Source organism: Gymnoscopelus braueri, assembly GCF_963280865.1.
Source record: "Gymnoscopelus braueri genome assembly, chromosome: 12".
NCBI lineage: Eukaryota > Metazoa > Chordata > Actinopteri > Myctophiformes > Myctophidae > Gymnoscopelus > Gymnoscopelus braueri.
The window spans coordinates 19,640,492-19,659,816 of NC_137614.1; the positions used below are offsets into that span (position 1 = coordinate 19,640,492).

A 19,325-nucleotide genomic window follows, 5' to 3' on the forward strand; every position below is an offset into this window, starting at 1 on the left:
AGAATGTGTTCTTGTGTTCATGTCTATTATGCACTTGACTTTGTGTGTGTGTGTGTGTGTGTGTGTGTGTGTGTGTGTGTGTGTGTGTGTGTGTATTATTGTATCTGTCGGATGGTTGTGCAAGTGTGATTATGTGTGCGCATTTTGTGTGTCTGTTATTCTCTTTGCTGGGTGTGTGTATCAACGTATTCATGGTTTTGTGTGTACACTGTACACATCACATGCACTTTATGTGTGTGTAAAGTGTGTATGCGCGTACATGCATGTATGAGTGTGTATGTGTCCTCCTACCTTAGCGGAAAGCAATGGTGTGTGAGTGAAACAAAGCTTTTAGTAAAAATCACAAGACATTAAAAACACATTTGCTGCCTCAGCTAATGTTGGGTCATACTGGCTATTAACGCATCATCTGTTTCTCCCTGCTCTTGATTATCAGTGTCAAACTCTTCTGCTAGAGGGAGTCCACTTTGTTGAGAAGGTCAACGGGTGCAATAGCTCAGTGTTTCTCAAACTTTCTCACTTCAATAACCCCCGGTTTGATATATGCTTTAGGCCACGGACCCCCATTTGAGATGTAGTTTTCATCTCTGGGACCCCAATCTACACTGTTAAATACTCAGGGTTTAAGGCTATTTGTACACTGTCTGAGTTCTAGACCTGTAAAGGTCCATTTGGTTCCTAACTATCAATCCTTTAGCTGGCGGACCCCCTGGAAGCCCCTCAAGGGGACCTCACTTTGACAACCACTGCAATAGCTGAATGAACATTACTTGTAAAGCATAATGCAATTATTACCTTTTTTCTTTTTTTGTGATACTTTTCAATGGTCCCTTAACAACGAAGGATGTGTATTTGCGTGGCGTCTTATTCCTTATGACTAAACTTAGGCTTTTTTATTTATTTTGAAAAACATTTCAATATAGTGAAAGTAGTCGATCTACAGTGACACGTTGTGAGCTTGCAGACTGGCTATTTTCACTATTAAAACATTTTTAAAAATAATTACAAATGCCTGACAAGTTTAGTCATAAGGCATTAGACGCCGCACAACATATGGCCCTCAGGATTTTGCATAATCACAAGGACCTGTATTAGTGATGCACTTCTAGTGTGGGGAATGAATGAAGGAAAAAGAAGTGAACAAACAGAATGGAATCTAAGATGCCTGTCTCTGTGTTTTATTTCCACCCATGTCCATAAACTTAACAAAGAATACTGTAAGTAAATCCTTTAGGATTACATTAGAATCTGACTATCCGTTGTTTCTTTCAGATAAAACGGGTCACTTCCTCCTGCTAATCATCTATACCAGTGTGATCTTCCTCAGTCTACAGTGTTTCATGCAGATCCCCTTCGCCTACATCCCTGAGCATGGTACGTGCAAGAAAGTTATATAAGACAGAAAGGTATGTATTTTAGTAGCAAATGATGGAGGTTTGCTGATTCAATTAGTGTAAGGCATTGTTTGTGTTTTTTCCATCAGTGACTGGGTTCTGGGAAGATGTCCTGTACCATTTGGGCATTGTAAGGTATGTCCTCATACTGTACATATGGGGCGGCAGTGTCTCAGGAGGTAGAGCGGTCGCTTGGGAATCGGAAGGTTCCCGGTTCGAACCCGGGCTCCCCCTGTGTTACTGTCGAAGTGTCCTTGAGCAAGACACTGAACCCCTAACTGCTCCTGATGAGCAGGTTGGTGCCTTGCATGTTTTCCTCTGCCGTCGGTGTGCGACTGGGTGAGTGTAATGCACATTGTTAAGCACTTTGGATAAAGGCGCTATAAATGTACAATTTTCCATACAGTACTATATAACTGTGCCTAGGTCCTTAGGTCTGGCTTTTATGTGTGTGACACCTTGTATTTGCATGTTTTTACTGTATACAGTATATCGTTGCTGTCGGGTGTAAACCTGGTACAGTATGTCCAAAACCGTTCGTTTTCAGGAAATGAACTAAAAAAGTGTTCCAATGGATCCAATGTAGTTATAATTTAGTCACAAGTTATTTTTTAATAGTTTTCATTGGTATAATATTTATTAAATCCACAGACACACTTAAACACTTTCATTTTCTCTTAAAATGTTCTTCCAGAATAGCGAAAATTGACGATCTACAAGCTCACAATGCGTCATGATGCGACACGTTGTGAACTTGTACTATAGATTGGCTCTTTTCACTATTTTCACGCCACACTCTTGTACAATGAAGTAGGGCATTCATTTGTGAAAAAAACATAAACATGTTTGATATGGGTTGGTCTAACTGTGACTGTATGTATTTTTGGTCCAGGTTCAGTGTGGTGGATGCTGGGAACATTGTGCGTCTCTTGGCTCCAGACATCGGTGTCTGCATCTTCGCTGTCATTATCCTGAGGTTGTGCAAGCGTGTGCTGCGCGCTGTACCTCAAATTCAACCTGAGGTAACCTCGCTCAATATGTGTCACAGCTAATGCTGTCAAACCAATTTGACTTGGCTGACAGGTGGTGGAATGGATAATAACTGGGTAAGAAACATTTGGGCTGTGATTTGACCCAGGCCGGGCAACACCAATCATCCAATCTGTACACCCTGCCTATCAGTGCTGTGGTGTTCGATTTAGACGCTTGCCTCCAGAACCACGTTTATCCCTACTACCCCATTGCGATTTTCTGTGAAATGCATCAACGGACCCTTAACAACTCTTGTTTTTCGTACTGAACAGGAAGTTGAAACCTCCGACACCGAGTCTGAGGGAGAAAGTGATGTGACAGAGGGCTCGTCCTGTGACAGCTCAGACGAGAGCACGGTGGTGGCTCCGTCAGGCCCTCCAGAGTTTGTAAAGAAGCTGATGGGGTTTGCGGCTGGAATCAAGGTGCTTCTCTCTGCCATCATGAACACAGCAGCGAAGGTGGTGGTGACCATACAGCTAGGACTGGCAGGTGTGTTGTGTATGCATGCGTATATGTGTGTGTGTGTGTGTGTGTGTGTGTGTGTGTGTGTGTGTGTGTATGTGTGTGTGTGTGTGTGTGTGTGTGTGTGTGTGTGTGTGTGTGTGTGTGTGTGTGTGTGTGTGTGTGAGTGTGAGTGTGAGTGTGAGTGTGAGTGTGAGTGTGAGTGTGAGTGAGTGAGTGAGTGAGTGAGTGAGTGAGTGAGTGAGTGAGCGTGCGTGCGTGCGTGCGTGCGTGCGTGCGTGCGTGCGTGCGTGCGTGCGTGCGTGCGTGCGTGCGTGCGTGCGTGCGTGCGTGCAACAGAGTAGCCGTACCTGAACCCCAGAAGCCTAATTTCTTGCTTGGCCATGAGGGCCCTCTGTCTGAGTGGTATATGTTTAGTTTTCCAGTGCAGTAGACATCCAGGATCAGGTTTCCTGGTGGGGTGGTGGTCAAAGGTGAATGTTGCAGACTAGCCCTGCTTGATGACCAGAAGCCTAATAATAATAATTTTTATTTATAACGCACTTTATATTTGAGCAAATCTCAAAGTGCTACAGGGTATAAAAACATGGCATAAAACAGCAAAGGCAACCAAACAATTACATGGGACCCTAGGCTAAAGGGTCAAATTCAAAACTAGGTAAAACCAGGGCATAATAATTAAGAAAACGCTTTGTTAAAATGTAGGTTTTTAGTCCATTTTTAAAAGCATTAGTGGACTGTGGTGCTCTCAGGTGTTCGGGAAGTGCATTCCACAGATGGGGCTGTAGAGCAGAAGGCCCGGTCGCCCATGGTGCGGACCAGAAGCCTAATATCTTCCTTGACCAGGGAGAGATTCCCCTTTAGCTGAGCAGTACTGTTTATGTTTGATTTCCCATGTGGGAGACTCAGGTTCGAATTTAGAGGTTTCACAAGTGTGCATGTATGTGCATGTCCATGATTGAGTGTGATAGATCTGACTGTGTGCATGCATATGCACAAACAAATGTGTGTGTTTTGATGTATTCATATCTTTATCTCCAGGAATTGTGCTCCCTTCATTGACGTCAGGCATCTACTTTGGAGTGTTCCTGGGGTTGGTGTGGTGGTGGGTGTTCAGCCGGTCAACCAGCCTTCTTTTCTTTAGCTCTCTGACTGTGATGATGGCCATTTTCAGTGCTGGACACTTATTGGCCCTGTATACCTACCAGCTGCCCATCGCCCAACAACTAATCCCACATCAAGATGTCTACGCCAGGTACAGAGGCTAGTTTTAATTCCTTCAAAGGAATACCATCATGCCTTATCTCATCTCTTACTTGCCCGCCTGTCCATCTCTCTGTCTGTCCCAGGTTGTTTGGTATGACAGGGGTGATCAGAACCAACAGTTCTGACCCGTACATTCTGGATCTGCACTCTGATGTCAGCTGGCCTGACTTCATCAACCCTCTGGTTCTGCTGCTGCTGTACTACACACTGGTGGCACTGCTGCACAAATGGGTCCACGTCATAGAGGAAGAGGTAGACCTGGATATGAGAGAGAGAGAGAGAGAGAGAGAGAGAGAGAGAGAGAGAGAGAGAGAGTGTGTGTGTGTGTGTGTGTGTGTGTGTGTGTGTGTGTGTGTGTGTGTGTGTGTGTGTGTGTGTGTGTGTGTGTGTGTGTGTGTGTGTGTGTGTGTGTGTGTGTGTGTGTGTGTGTGTGTGTGTGTGTGTGTGTGTGTGTGTGTGAGGGTGCAAAAAACACGAAGGACAGCGAGTGCATTTTCCGGCAGCGGAAGGGATGCCGGCGGCAGGTGCCGGGAGGCGGGGCGGCAGCAGCGGCGGAGCGGCAGTTTCCTATGCCTAAACCTAACCCTAACCTCAGTAAAACTATGCCTAAACCTAACCCTAACCTCAGTAAAACTATGCCTAAACCTAACCCTAACCCCTAACCCTAACCTCAGCAAAACTATTCCTAAACCTAACCCCTAACCTCAGTAAAACTATGCCTAAACCTAACCCTAACCCCTAACCTCAGTAAAACTATACCTAAACCTAACCCTAACGGTTAACCCCTAACCTCAGTAATATTTTATTACAGGATTAGTAGGCTACAGTCCTACTGATTCCGCTCTGCCGCTCCTCCGCCGGCAGCCCGCCACTCCACTGCCGGCAGCCGCCGGCAGCTGCCGCTCCTCCGCCGGCAGCCCGCCGCTCGAGCCGCCCGGCAGCTGCCGCTCCTCCACCGGCAGTTCCGCGGAAAATATACATTCATCAACATAAGAATCATATGTCCATGCACATCGTACTCAATCTGAGCTGTCTTAAGCCAGTCTTTAGCTACTTTGACCCATTTTATAGTGCGGACGTTTGCCAACACCTGCGCCAAAACTAATAGCCAAATACAGTGCTGTATTGAAAGCACAGACATGTGTAATTGCCAAACGAGCATGCTGGATTTGAAAATAACATGTATTGGGTTATTTGATCGGGACATCACTTCTAAATTTCACGTTATATATGTGTTTATATGCGTTGAGAGACCAATCTGTTTCTTTTCTCTCTCTTGTCATCTCATGCAAAGTGTCACACACGCATACACAGGCCTGAGGCTTCATTCTTGAGACTATGTTAGCATGGTCTGCTTCTGCTACCTTACCGATATAGCTGTGTACATCTCATCCTACATGCCATTACTTTTCAGTTTCATGTACAATTGACTATCAACTTGTGTACTATAATGTCAATGACATTACAAAGTCAGTAGGGACAACGTACAACTGGTAATCACGTCGCTATTATTATTACTATGGCTCCTGGTGGAGATTTGTGCTCTACTTAGTGCACTTTTCTAGTTTAAGGTTGCTTATAGTGCTGCTACTGATACAAAACATTCTACAACTATCAGTACTACCAGTAATATCTTTTTTGTGTATATGCCTGTATGCTTCTCTCATGGGTATTGTGTATTGGTTCTTTAGGATGTTGATGCTGAAGAGGGTGAGAGTCCAGTGGAAAGCCCTGAGATGCCTCCCAGCTTCTCCAAAATCCTCTACGTCTCAGGAGACAGTCAAGAGGTGGACTTACAGTGTATAACCTACTGTAGATCATATATCATTCTAAGTGCTAACCTAAACAAGACATCACCAGTCGGATCCTGGATACAATGACTGAATATTGTATTTATCAAGCCTTAACAAATTAACAATTATGTTTATGTATTTATTTCTCTCTCTTTTTGTCACAGCTGTTGACTAGTACAGATGAAGAAACATATCTACCGAATCAGGTTTGTTTGTGTTAAGAACAATGCCCAAAGCCATACGACTTTTAGAATTAACTGTCCAATGATGGAGTGATGTTACTGCTCCATTTTGAAGAGCTGAAAATAATTTCTGCAAAAAGCACCTGATGTCCCAATGTGACTGTAAATTGATTACTCTCGCCATATTTTTCTCCTCGATTACAAGCAAATTATTCTATTTATTCTACCACTCTGCCTTAGCTTGTATCCCTATTAATAGTGGCACTTCCCACTTATCACATTATCTAGGACCTAGATTCTAGGATAACAAGATCATTGTCAGGGAACTACAATTCTCACCTTGTATTATTTACTATTGTTTGCTTGTAATGTTATAATCTAGGAATTGGCGCTTCTATGGCTGCACTCGCAATGAGAGTGCATGCCTGAAGGAAGATAGTCATCCCTGGTCTATATCCCATGATGCGTTCTCTCTCCTCAGCCAATGGTCTTACTGATGGGAAGCTCCTGGCACGATCTCCATAGAAATGAGCTGGGAACACTACTGGGAGGGGCAGGCTACTCAAATTGTGACCCGCCGCCACAGTACGAAGGGATACAATTGCAATTACAAGGTAGACTCACTGAATAAACAGCCTCCAGAACTACATAGACTTGACTGTTTCATAGGCCAGTATTTTCCTAGGCTGGCTGAGTGGGTCCACTGGCAGAGATCCTAACCACTTCACTTTCAACATACACTTCATTAGTGGTGTCCAGGTGGCACAGGGGTAAATTTCCTGCCCGACTAAAAGTTTGAATACTCTGCAGTACATCTAGCTTGGCCCGGGGTTAGCAGTGACAGGGACTACATGTGAGGGATAAAACTGGGAATTGGCATTATGAAAAAATGCTCTGTATTTTTTTGTTGTTGATTGATTGAATACTTTATTAGTCAAAGTAGTATGTGGGCACTGTCCCTCAGAGTATCTTAAATATCAATCCCATTGATATTTGCTTAACCCTGTCTTCTTCCCTGAGCCATCCCAAAACTAGCAAAGTGTGTTGGAATTGGGTGGGTCATGGGCTTTACTTGTATTCTCATTTCATATTTTCATCCCTCCTTTTATTCCTCTCCTTCCTACCAGAAGCAAATGGAGACAGCGAGGTGGAGGAGATGAGTGAGGAGGTGCTGGAGAGTGGTGTTTCGGCTTCACCTCCACCTTCTGGACCCAGCGGTATGGTCGTATTTGGACGTCTGGTACAGAAACACAGCTACGTCAGCGCCCTCATTATCATGATGGTAAACCACCCCAGAGGAAAATATTTACACCTTCACTTACAGATTGACTTCGCTCTTAAAATAATCAGAAACATTTTATTTGTCCAGCACAATAAATGCACAGGGATTCAGATTTGGTGATTGACATTGGCCCTATTTAGACGATCTATGGCGCACGGTCTAACTCAGGGTGCAATTATCGTTGCATTAGGCTATCTGGGCGCAAAGCTCTGCACTAGGTGAAAAGGGGTGGTATCACAGTCTCTGGATTAGTCATGAGTGTGTTTTTTTGGCATAACAATCACTGCTGTCCATTGAGCAGAGACGGATAAAGAAAGTCAGGAGGCAATGGTTTCACAACATTCTTACAGGATGAGAGGTATTTGAAGATATTCTATAATAAAGTGTAGGCTACTACTCAATGAAATAAATACATCTATTTCTCTTCCTTTCTTTCTGCCCCCTCTCTCCTCACCGCTTGTCTCTATTTCCCTTCCTTTTTTTCTGCCCCCTCTCTCCTCACCGCTTGTCTCTTTTCAAGACAACAGACACTTACCCAATGCAATATATTGATAATCTGGCCCAGATCATTAACCTCAATGTGGAATCCCTCAGAATTACCATGTTGAACATGGTAGATGACATTTAACGTGGTAGGTGCACGCATTGTGAACCCACGGTGGACATGGCCCCTTAGGCGCATCTTTGGGGCCATGTTTCCTGAGCGCTGCGTATGTTTTGAATTGTTTACTATGGAATTGTTTACAATGGGAGTGCTGCCTTTTTGGAAACCCCAGCAGCCAACGAGGCACTGAGCATTTATTTTGTGCCTGCGCGTTCACGTGTGGTGTTTTTATCTGCTTGCTGAGAGCTGAAATATTTTCAACTCGCCATTTGGAAGTGTTTTTACGCGGGTTTTCAGCTGGGGGAAAAATGTCTCGTGGACACGGCCTCTTAATCCCAATATTGCGCTGTCTAAATAGTAAAGAAATATTTGCGGTGTCACTGCAGAAGCTGATAAGACTAACTTGGAGCTGGTCTTACCATAAAGCACAAAGTCTGTGCATAAGATAGCAGTGCGCCCTGATTGTGCTAGACCACACCACATTTTAGGACCTACACGGCCATACAGTAGGCACTAAGTAGGCACAAGATCCTTTGTTATCTAAACAAAATGATACAATTCAAATCACAAAATTTGTCAGTTATTGTCTGTCAGTTATTTTTTTGTGGCTTTTTGTGCCTTTATTGTTAGTACAGTAGGTTGACAGGAAATGGGGAGAGAGAGATGGGGAGTGACATGCAGCAAAGGTCGTCTGGATCGGGACTCGAACCCGCAACGCGCTGTCAGGCTATATTGAGCCTAGGTGCCCGGACCGCTACGCCAGCCGTCCGGGCTGTCAGTTATCATATAACATGTTTTATAATATTAATATTTATTAAAAAATAGAATACTAATTTTCATGTTATCTCCTCCCACAGGTTTGGAGCATCACCTACAACAACTGGTTGACCTTTGCCCTGCTGGTGTGGTCCTGCATCATCTGGATGATGCGAGATCGGCGGCGGTACGCCATGATGTCCGCCCCATTCCTAGCCATGTACGGCACAGTCCTGCTGGTGTTGGGGTTCCTCAGCGGGCTGCGTCTCAGCCGGGCTGAGCTGTACCCTGGGCTGCCTCCTGCTGTGATTGTTGACTTTGACCTGAACAGCTACCATCCAGCTCCCTGCGTTCACCTGGGAGCTAAGGTGAGCAAGGATATGGAAGGAGGGAAGGATGGAGGAAGGGGGTGAGAGCAAGAAAAAAACACAGTCAAATGAGGTATGGAATGGAAGAAGGATTGAGAGAAAGAAATCAACACTGAAGAAGGGTGGGAGGGAGGGGACTGTGGTAGGAGGTAAGATATAGTATATAGATATAGTCGTGAAGTGTTGGTGTTGGTGATATAGGAACTGAAGCTCATTCTCCATTTGTAAGTTTGTAAGTCAGCTAAATGGCTCAAATATAATGGAATGGAAACTAAACTCACTCTCTAAATTCATAATTGAACAATGCTTGTTTTTAGATTAGCCTTAAGTGTAATGTAAATGTGTTGTATCTCTTTTACTGTACGTGCGTGCATGTGTGTTTGTGCGTGCGTGTGTGTGTGCGTGTGTGCAACAGATCCTCTATACCTTCAGCTTCTGGTTGATGTTCCGACAGCAGCTGAAGGAACGTCAGGAGGAACAGAGCCTGGCGGCAGAATCACTGGAGGAAGTCAAAGTCATACAAGGTAATGAGACATTAACCATTGTGTTGTTTCATTGTAATAAAATAATTAGCTAATTAATAATAATAGTAAGCTGGGGAAAGCAATTCTGAAGAGGTGGGTTTTGAGAGCGTTTTTGAATGATGGGAGGGTTGGGGCCTCTTTGATGATGACAATTGAAAATACCCTATAACCCCGGGTTCTGGGCTTGGTCCTGGGGATATCCAGGAGGTTGACACGACATCACTGGAACTGAGGGAGTGCGAGGGGCCATGATGATGGAGGGGTTGGAGAGCTAGGGGAGCTTGATTGTAGGCTAGGATTTAGGACTTGTATAGGTGGTGAGTTGATTCTTTGTTTGACCAGAAGCCTGTGAAGGTCTTGGAGGACTGGTGTGATGTGGTGCTCTTCTTTTCCTCTCCTCCTTCCTCTTCCTCTCCCTCAGAGGAGGAAGCTGAGCCAGCCCCTCTGGTAGCGATGCTGGGGTCAGCGGTCAAAGGAATGTTGGTGAAGTACTGGATCCTCTTCTGCTGCTCCATGTTCTTTGTGGTCAGCTTCAATGGAAGTGTAAGTGTTGCTTTTCACGCTGGTGTCACAATTTTTTTTTTACAAATATCTACATGCTCACAACGTGTCATGATGTGACGCGTAAGGGGGTCATATCTATGTTCCCCAGGTTCTATGTTCCCCGGGTTCTATGTTCCCCAGTTACCTTAGGGTTAGGGTTACCACTGTACAAATGAAATGACGTTTTCAAAGCAATTGCCTAATATCCTATAGAGAAAGCTGCAAGAAATGCAAACAGGTTGTCTGAGGAGCACTAATTCACTCATATAAGAATGCCAAAAAGGTGCTCTTTGGATCCAAGGAGGAAAGGACATACACATTTATTGTACAAACAAGTTAGACTTGTACCTTCTTGTAATAAATCTAGGCAAATTTTCCTTCCACAGGTGATGGTCTACAAGATCCTGTACATTGTCCTCTTCCTCTTCTGTGTGGTCTTGTACCAGGTTAGTCCTTTCCACATGGGAGTCCTACAAAAATAAATATGCAATGCCAAGCGCCAATTACTAGATTAATACATTACAAGCAAGCAATAGTAAGTAACGCAAGCTGAGAATTGTGGTATGAGGATCATGAATTGTGCCATTATCATCTGATATGAGGGTGTGTGCTTCACACTGGCAAGAGTATTTTTCTTATTTGTAAATGTTATAGACTCTGATTCCCAGGAGTACAATTTAGAGCTAACTCTATCTTTATTTCTCCTCCTACAGTACAAATGTTTTAGTGTAATTTGAACTCTGTTGTCTCTCTGACTTTATACAACATAGAGTCAGAGAGTAGTAAAAGTACTGTAGTTGTAGAATGATTTTTTTTTCTTTTTTTAAATGAAATCTGATATTCACATTGTAGGGTTCAATAAATAAGGAAGGAAATCACCTCATTTTGTTGGAGGCTGTTAGGCAACAACTCTAAGGATGTGTTGTTTCAGATTTACAACGTTTAGAGGTTTAGAGATGTGTTGAGTTGACTGCACTTAAATTGTCTGCAGGAAATGGTCAGCTGACTAAGCAGTTGCCTATAAGCATAAAGATGTTCAAGAGAAGGGTGCAAGCAATAACACACGCACACACGCGCACACACACAGGATAAGGATAATTCCTTTTAACAGGTCGTTCATGAAAGTCCTTGCGGTCTTGTTTCCAATGAGAACCTGTGAGCAATTAGGGGTTAAGAGTCTTGCTCAGGGACAAATTTCATTTCATCGACACATATGCTGGCCTAGCCTGGAATCGAACCTGGGGCAACCAGGGCCTCTGGCTCCCTAGGCGGGCTCACTAACCACTCAGCTATGGCCACCCCTCACACACACACACACACACACACACACACACACGCACGAGCACACGCACATACACACACACACACACACACACACACACACACACACACACACACACACACACACACACACACACACACACACACACACACACACACACACACACACACACACACACACACACACACACACATACTGAAGACACACCCAAAACACCTTACCTGTAGGGACTCAAACACTCATCGATTCCATTTTGCAGTAACGAGTATTGATTATGACTCATGCACTATATACACAACCATTTGTGCTAACGTTTTCCTGGTTTTCATCCCCATCTTGTCTTTCTGCTGACCTGTCAGAACTCTAGTAGCCATTTACAGACAAGCCTAATGGCCTGCACCTCAGAGAAGAGATGATGTACATCCATCTGTTAGCTTAATATCAGCGGGAATTAGCTTTTTCACATTCTGGAGTGATAGACACAGTGGGAGCTCAGTCTATCCCAAAATGACAGTTTGTGGGTCAACTTTTGGACAACTGTGGACAGCTAATCTCCGGCACCGTTGGCCCGATCAACGTGAAACTGTGCACACACACTCCCTGGATGCCAGAGCAGAACCTCTGCCCAATTCTTTTGACATGGGCCTGTTATAGCGCTACCAGGAGGCAGATTTTTGCTAAACACATTTACTCCTACAGATTTTGTCCAAACATCACGCAAATCGGTACACAGTATCTCTATAGTCATTAAACCAAACGTGTCTGTCAGATTTTTCATATTCCATCCTGATTGGCTAAGGTTTTGCTTCCAAAGTTTGCAGGAGTGGTCCGTTTTGAAAAAAGACTCAAATCATGAACGCAGCGTGCTATTGCCCTGAAACTTTGCACGCACATTGCCACCCGGCCAAGGAAGAAATGCCACCCTACTTTTTCATGGTGGGGCTAAAACAGGCCGATTCGCGTTTTTACCTATAACTGGACCGATCGTGTGAAACTTTGCATGTACACTCCCTAGAGGCCAAGGATAAACCTCTGCCCTGCGTTTTTCACATCGCCCTTTTATAGCACCACCAGGAGGCAGATTTTTGCAAAAAACTTTTCTTGATATTACTCCTACAGATTTTGTCCAAACATCACACTAATCGGTACACATTATCTCTATAGTCATGTGATCAACACAGATCTGTCCGATTATTCATAATCCATCCTGATTGGTTAAGATTGCCATCTAAAGTTTGCAGTAGTGGCTTGTTTTGAACAAAATGCCTCAAATCATGAACATAATGTCCGATTGCCCGATTCCACGCACATTCCCACTCGGCCAAGGAAGAAATGCCACCCTTTTCACATTGTCCTGTTATAGCGCCACATGCAGGAGGCCGATTTTTGCACAAAAAATATTTTGTATGTGTAAATCGGTACACATTATATCATTGTAAATCATGAATGTGTGTGTGTGTGTAAACTTCTGGCCTGTTATAGCGCCACCAGGGGGCCGATCTTTGCGAAACATTTTTTTTGCTATTACTCCATCACACAAATCGGTACACATTATCTCTATTGTCATGTCATCAAGATGGGCCTGGTGGAGAGTGAGACCTGTGCTCCGAGAAGCACATTTTCTAGTTGCATGTCAGTCCACCCTGGAAGAGGGTCCCTTTAGAACTTTGCAGCACAATCCTGATGACAAAGTCATGTTTTTTTGTTGAGCATCACTTATTGGGAGCAATGCTGTTGAGTCAATACCGTTGATGTACCTCATGTCTTTCACAATAGCACCAGCCTTATGTCTCTGTATCTGTTCGTATCCCTGCAGGTTCGCTATGACATATGGCGTCGGGTTCTGAAGACGTTCTGGGCGGTAGTGGTAGGATATTCCATGGTGGTACTGATCGCCATCTACTTGTACCAGTTCAGATCTGTTTCATCACTCTTCAGACAGATCATGGGCATGTCTGAGGATGGGTGAGTGTGTAAGCTAATCAGGTATACTGCTTCAATTTGCATGTTTGCCTGTAGTAAAATTGACTTTTTTTCCCCCCTATCAAGTCTACGTGATCTGGGCTTGGAGCGATACCAAACTGTGGAGCTGTTCGCTAAGATCCTACTTCCTGCTACATTCCTATTGGCCTGCATCCTTCAGCTGCATTACTTTAATGAAGACTTCCTGACTCTCACTGACCTGGACAACGTACCTATCAGAGAGGGCTCCAGGTGAGAGGGCAGGGTGCTGGGTTGTGTGCGAGTGTGGGTGAGTGTGTGTTTGTGTTTGTTTGTTTGGATTGGATTAGACCAACTGTAAATATTTTTAAAGACAAACAAAGAAAACCTTGTTATCCAACCCTTCATTTAACATTGATGTGTAATATCAGAAAGAATGACAGAACCTAAAAGATCAAATGCACATTGCACAATCATCATGAAAATGACAATGAGACAATTTGATATAAGAAATATGATTTCTTACGGTATTTTTCACAGTTTTATTTCATTGCTTATATGTAAATGAGACTAATCTATCACTGTTTAACAGACCAAGCACACTACACAATTGTATACTCATTTAAACATAAATACAGTACAAACAGCTGTGTGTCTGCCAAAAAAGTTGGATACCACTGTCAGTGTACAGTGAGATTGTACTCCAGTAGAGCATAATGGTATGGTAGTATGCTATAAATACACCTCTCTCTCTCATTTTGTCTCACCCATTCACTCTGCCCGTCTCTCCATCCAGAGATGAAGAGCTGAGGAAGTCTGTGAATGTGATATCTGACACGTAAGAACCTGCATTTATGTCTTTACAGACAACTGCTTATTGACAACCATTACCGACTGAAGCTCTTATGGCTAATGTATACTATACGTATACGTACAGCCATCAGTTACACTCGGCAAGCGACACTGTGGTACAAGAAAGTATAAGTTGTATTTTAGACACTGCTTCACTGTGGACCTAAACTGTTTTCATAAACATCCTTTGGGCAAAATGCGGTAAGCGTGATGTGATGTAATAATGTGTTGTGCACTTAGCTTTTATCTGATTTTGATACGATTACTGTATGTGTTGTTGTGACACATCTGTGTTCAATTTTAGCTTTTTCGATGCCATTTTCCCCCCCAAAAAGATGTTAAAATCCCAGTCTGATGAGATAGTTGCTTAAAAGCCTAAATAAAATCAATTAAATGGAAGAGTAGCAGACTGTGTCAAATATTGACATGTCTCTTTGTGTTCCACAGCATTAAAGAAAACCTTGAAAGGATCCAGAAAAAGTAAGATTTGATCCCTCTATACAGTGAAAATGTTGTATTTTGTATTGTAGGGAATTAATTGTATGCAGATATTATCCCAACTGTCTTTTCCACAAAAGCAAATATTCTTTCTGCATTAGAGCTAAGTATATGCACCTTTCTGTTTGTTTTGGCTTCAGCCGGTTGGCATTCTGAAATGTATTGTAGCTAGACACAGATTCTGTCCCCACAACCGTTGAACCATCCTTGAGCAAGGCATTGAACTGTCTTGCTCATAAGTCACTCTGGAGAACAGCAACTCTGTCAGCTCCATGCGTAAACAACCAATGTTTCCCTGTTGTCCTCCAGGATGGCAAAGGAGCAGATGAATGGGAAGAGTCAAGAGACTCTGGACAGCGTTGGACTCCAAGACTCCTCAGAGAAGGAGTCTGAGGAGCAGGAGGCAGAAGGTGTCAGACTCATCCCTTGCCCTCCCACTCACTCCCCTCTTTCCTTTTCTCCATCTCCTCTATCTCCCCCATCACTCCTCATTCCTTGTATCACTTCTTGTCACTTATTTTCAATAGATGCTAATTAAATGATGCAGATGTTTGTTGGGTACTTTTCTCATATTATTATTATGTGTTTTATTATTGCTATTTAGATAGACATTTGCTGTTTACTTGTCCACCAAGCATGTTATTAAGAGAGCATGTTCTTTAGACAGATGCTGGGTTTGATGTTTATCTGGTATCCTAGTTACTTTGTACCATTAAATTGTCTTCTTTGCACTCTATTTACATGATTATTTAGCCTGTTTGTTAGTCTTGCATAGCCAGACTTTCAGAGATCTCCTGATCTTAGGCGGAATGTCTGGCTTTGCAGGACTAGTTGCTTGTTGATTACGGTTCATGCCAGTTACTCTGTCTCCGATCTTGCTCTTTGTGAGTCACTCTGGATAAAAGCATCTGCTAAATGCTGTGTTCTGCTAAGTTGTAAATTGTAATCTCTCCCTCCCTTCTCTTCCCTCCCTACTTAACCACCTTTCCCGCACACCTTCTCTCTCCCCCTCCTTCTTCCCAGACAATCCTCTCAGCGGTAGTCAGAAGCAGAACCAGTGGGGTGTGATTGTGGACCGGGCCAGTCTGCTGCTCATCGAGGCCGTGAAAGGCCTACACAGGGTACAGGAGATGGGCTGGAGGTTCCTGGAGCTCCACAGTATTAAGATAGTGTCCACCGGTATCATCTGGGTGTCACTGCAAGAGGTGGGAATGGTTTGGGATTAGGGAGGGCCTGTGTGTGGGTAGGTGAGAGAATACTATAGAAGTAACCGCACACTCATCAGCTCCGACACAATAATTGTTTGAGACATACAAATTTAATAAAACATGTTTCAATAGCTAAGCTGCCTTCATCAGGGTTGATCCAATTGTGGATGGGTGAGAGAGAGAGAAAGTATTGTATTAATTCAAGTGATATAATCTGTTGCCTTTCATGACATCACACCATGCTGTCAAATGACATCTGTGCAAATTTGGTCTGTCTTTGAATAAATAAATCAGCGGATTTTCATTAAACTTGTTGTGAAAGTTAAGGACTCAGGAGGCTGTCTGAAGAGATTATTAACGTTTGTGTTGAAAAGGTCAAAGTCACAATCAAGATCAAAATACCGGTAACAATCATAGAACAAGACTTGTTGGTATGTAATTATTTGACAATTCAGATGTAACTTTTGTCTTGCCTCTGTCTTTCCAGGTTTCCTTGATGAACTTCCTCTTTTTGGTTCTTTGGGCTTTTGCCCTCCCTTTCCCAAGGTTACGACCTCTGGCCTCTAGCATCTCTGCTGTCTGGGCCTGTGTGATGGTGGTGTGTAAGATGTTTTACCAACTCAAATTCATCAACCCTCCGGACTACTCATCAAACTGCACTGCTGTGAGTATGAAGTTAAGCTAAGCTGTGTGTGTGTGTGTGTGTGTGTGTGTGTGTGTGTGTGTGTGTGTGTGTGTGTGTGTGTGTGTGTGTGTGTGTGTGTGTGTGTGTGTGTGTGTGTGTGTGTGTGTGTGTGTGTGTGTGTGTGTGTGTGTGTGTGTGTGTGTGTGTGTGTGTGTGTGTGCGTGAGTGCGTGTGTGTTTGCTCCAAGTTCTAGAAATTTAGTAAAATGTATTCCTGGGCTAAAAATACTTTAAACTTAGATTATTGACTTTTCAAAAAACTTTTCATATTCTTTGTATCTCAGGGCCTGATGTCAACCAATAGCTCAGATGTGGAGCAGGGAGTGGAGCTGGGAGGCAACACGGTGGAGCTGCTCAGGAGGTCTATTCTCTACGTAGATCTGGTTGATCCTGTCTATTGGTGTGGAGCACTACGCAAGTGTGAGGGCAGGATCCTTCCCTGTCTCCGGGTGAGCTGAAACGGTCACTGAGAGAGGAGAATTATGCTGAATTTATTCAAAATAAAATATTTAACCTTTTGATTTGGTACTTTAAGTATAGTTTGCTGCATGTACTTTTGTACTTTTACTCAAATACAATAATACAGGAATTTTACTTATAACATAGTATTTCTATGTTATTGACACTTTTACTTAAAGGGATATTTCACTTTCGAACATGTTTGAGGTCATTTTAACGTCTACTCTGGCTTTTTAAGCTGCTTAATTCAGTATTTAGATTTTAAATATAAATTTGATCAGACATGCCCCCTTCCTATACAAACCCATTGTAACTCCATTTTAACCATGATAGATTAATCAAAACACCTGTCCTTGGTTCTGGTGACTGATAGTTTCCTTCTAATACGTTTTTTCATTATATATTTTTTAAAGTAATTGAAAAAACACAGACCTGACACTAGAACCAAGGACAGGTGTTAATGAATCTAACATGGTTAAAATTTAGTTTGAAGTTACAATGGGTTCATATAGGAAGGGGGCGTGTCTGATAAAATGATTAAACACCATGTTAGAATCTATGCTCTGCATTGTAGAACCATCTGATGGTGCTGGGCCTGCTGGTGTTTGAGGCAACCGTCCACCGCCACCAGCTGTACTACCGTCTCCATAACGGCCTGAAGACCCCGCCTTACAGCATCATCTTCCTGGGCATCACCAGGCAACACCTGGACCACGGCATCCTGCCCTGCATCAAATACTTCATCAACTTCTTCTACTACAAATTTGGACTGGAGGTAGTTTAGCTGGGGGTACAGAAATGTAATTGTGTCTGCCATGTTATTCATTTAATTAAATTGTTGTTTTTTTACATAATTTTATTTTACATGTCAACATGGAATACATACATACTTCTCCCTTTCTCAGATCAGTTTGATCATAGCGGTGAATGTGATTGGCCAGAGGATGGACTTCTATGCTCTGCTCCATTCTTGTGCCCTATTGGCTGTCCTGTCCCGGCGTCGCAGGAAGGCCATGGGGGAGGTGTGGCCTAAGTACTGCTGTTTCACTGCAGGACTCATGGTGCTACAGTACCTGCTCTGTATTGGCATTCCCCCTGCTCTCTGTGTTGGTAGGGAGATCATTTACACAATGTAATATACAGAATACGTCAGTGTCTTCTACGCCAGTGTTTGCAGCAGTACATATTCTAGTGTTTTGTGATTGTCAGACTACCCATGGAGGACCGCTATTCAACCTTTGACCTCAAATGTCATCAAGTGGCTCTTCCTTCCTGACTTTGCCATGAGGCCCGACCATTCATTCATACTCTGTGAGTTCCTCTCACCTTTCTACTGATTTCTACACTTTTGGCTGCACTAATATCTAATAATATTAGTTCTCCCCAACACATATGCTGGGTTGCACCTAGCCTTGTCCTCTCCTCTTCTGCAACTCTGCACCAGTGTTCATTTTATTGACTAAGACTAAGGCTAAGATTTTGATATCTTGTCGACTAAAACTAGACTAAGACTAAACTATTTCAGATGACTAAAATAGGACTAAAACTAAATGGTGTGTTATTCAAAAGACTAAGACTAACACTAAATCAGAATTTGCTGCCAAAATTAACACTGCTCTTCACATTAGAGCTGCCTTCTTGACTCCTCTTTTCTTCCTGTCTACAGATGATCACTTCCTGCTGCTGTGTTCTTCACTGCAGTGGCAGGTATTTGAGGAGGAGAACCGGGCAGCAGTACGTCTGCTGGCAGGAGAGAATGTAGAGATCAGTCGTAGTCTCGACCCGAGCTTCATCAACCACTTCGTAACTGTGGACAACTTCTTGCACTGCAGGTTTAAAGAATATACTGTATATATGCATTATATACTAGTTATTTCCTGGGAAAGATGACAGGTAGTTGTTGTGCCGGTGAGGTAAGAAACCCTAGGAGGGCTTATAAGAAACCTCACGTTTACATTACACACAATTTGAATTTATTAATATTAAAAAAAAAACTAAAAAATAGAAATGAAAACAGATCATAAAGTATAGGAAAATAGGACAACAAAAATAAAAAAGTGCATACTGAGCAGAAAAGACAAAAATATTTTTTTTTGACAAAGCAAAGACGTAATGCTACTACTCGTGTGAAATAAAAATCAAAGAGGTTTTAGAATACCCATAACGTGACAGTATTATGGATACCTATCATCTAA

General features: G+C 43.1%; 1 protein-coding gene across 1 annotated transcript in view; it reads left to right on the forward strand.

Moving 5' to 3' along the window:
* The window catches only part of LOC308096415 (piezo-type mechanosensitive ion channel component 2), a gene marked incomplete at its 5' end in the record, with an annotated part of 44,940 nt that overhangs the window by 7,345 nt on the left and 18,270 nt on the right, over positions 1 to 19,325 (forward strand). Inside the window, 25 exons of the mRNA XM_080443837.1 lie at positions 1,273 to 1,374; positions 1,484 to 1,529; positions 2,287 to 2,416; positions 2,699 to 2,915; positions 3,930 to 4,143; positions 4,238 to 4,406; positions 5,846 to 5,941; positions 6,611 to 6,743; positions 7,257 to 7,411; positions 8,873 to 9,139; positions 9,555 to 9,663; positions 10,085 to 10,206; positions 10,593 to 10,652; positions 13,305 to 13,453; positions 13,538 to 13,702; positions 14,226 to 14,267; positions 14,729 to 14,761; positions 15,089 to 15,189; positions 15,803 to 15,984; positions 16,475 to 16,651; positions 16,956 to 17,120; positions 17,705 to 17,905; positions 18,036 to 18,240; positions 18,340 to 18,441; positions 18,797 to 18,962. Coding sequence (XP_080299963.1) covers positions 1,273 to 1,374; positions 1,484 to 1,529; positions 2,287 to 2,416; positions 2,699 to 2,915; positions 3,930 to 4,143; positions 4,238 to 4,406; positions 5,846 to 5,941; positions 6,611 to 6,743; positions 7,257 to 7,411; positions 8,873 to 9,139; positions 9,555 to 9,663; positions 10,085 to 10,206; positions 10,593 to 10,652; positions 13,305 to 13,453; positions 13,538 to 13,702; positions 14,226 to 14,267; positions 14,729 to 14,761; positions 15,089 to 15,189; positions 15,803 to 15,984; positions 16,475 to 16,651; positions 16,956 to 17,120; positions 17,705 to 17,905; positions 18,036 to 18,240; positions 18,340 to 18,441; positions 18,797 to 18,962 — 3,508 coding nt within the window. The remainder of the gene's footprint in view (positions 1 to 1,272; positions 1,375 to 1,483; positions 1,530 to 2,286; positions 2,417 to 2,698; positions 2,916 to 3,929; positions 4,144 to 4,237; positions 4,407 to 5,845; positions 5,942 to 6,610; positions 6,744 to 7,256; positions 7,412 to 8,872; positions 9,140 to 9,554; positions 9,664 to 10,084; positions 10,207 to 10,592; positions 10,653 to 13,304; positions 13,454 to 13,537; positions 13,703 to 14,225; positions 14,268 to 14,728; positions 14,762 to 15,088; positions 15,190 to 15,802; positions 15,985 to 16,474; positions 16,652 to 16,955; positions 17,121 to 17,704; positions 17,906 to 18,035; positions 18,241 to 18,339; positions 18,442 to 18,796; positions 18,963 to 19,325) is intronic.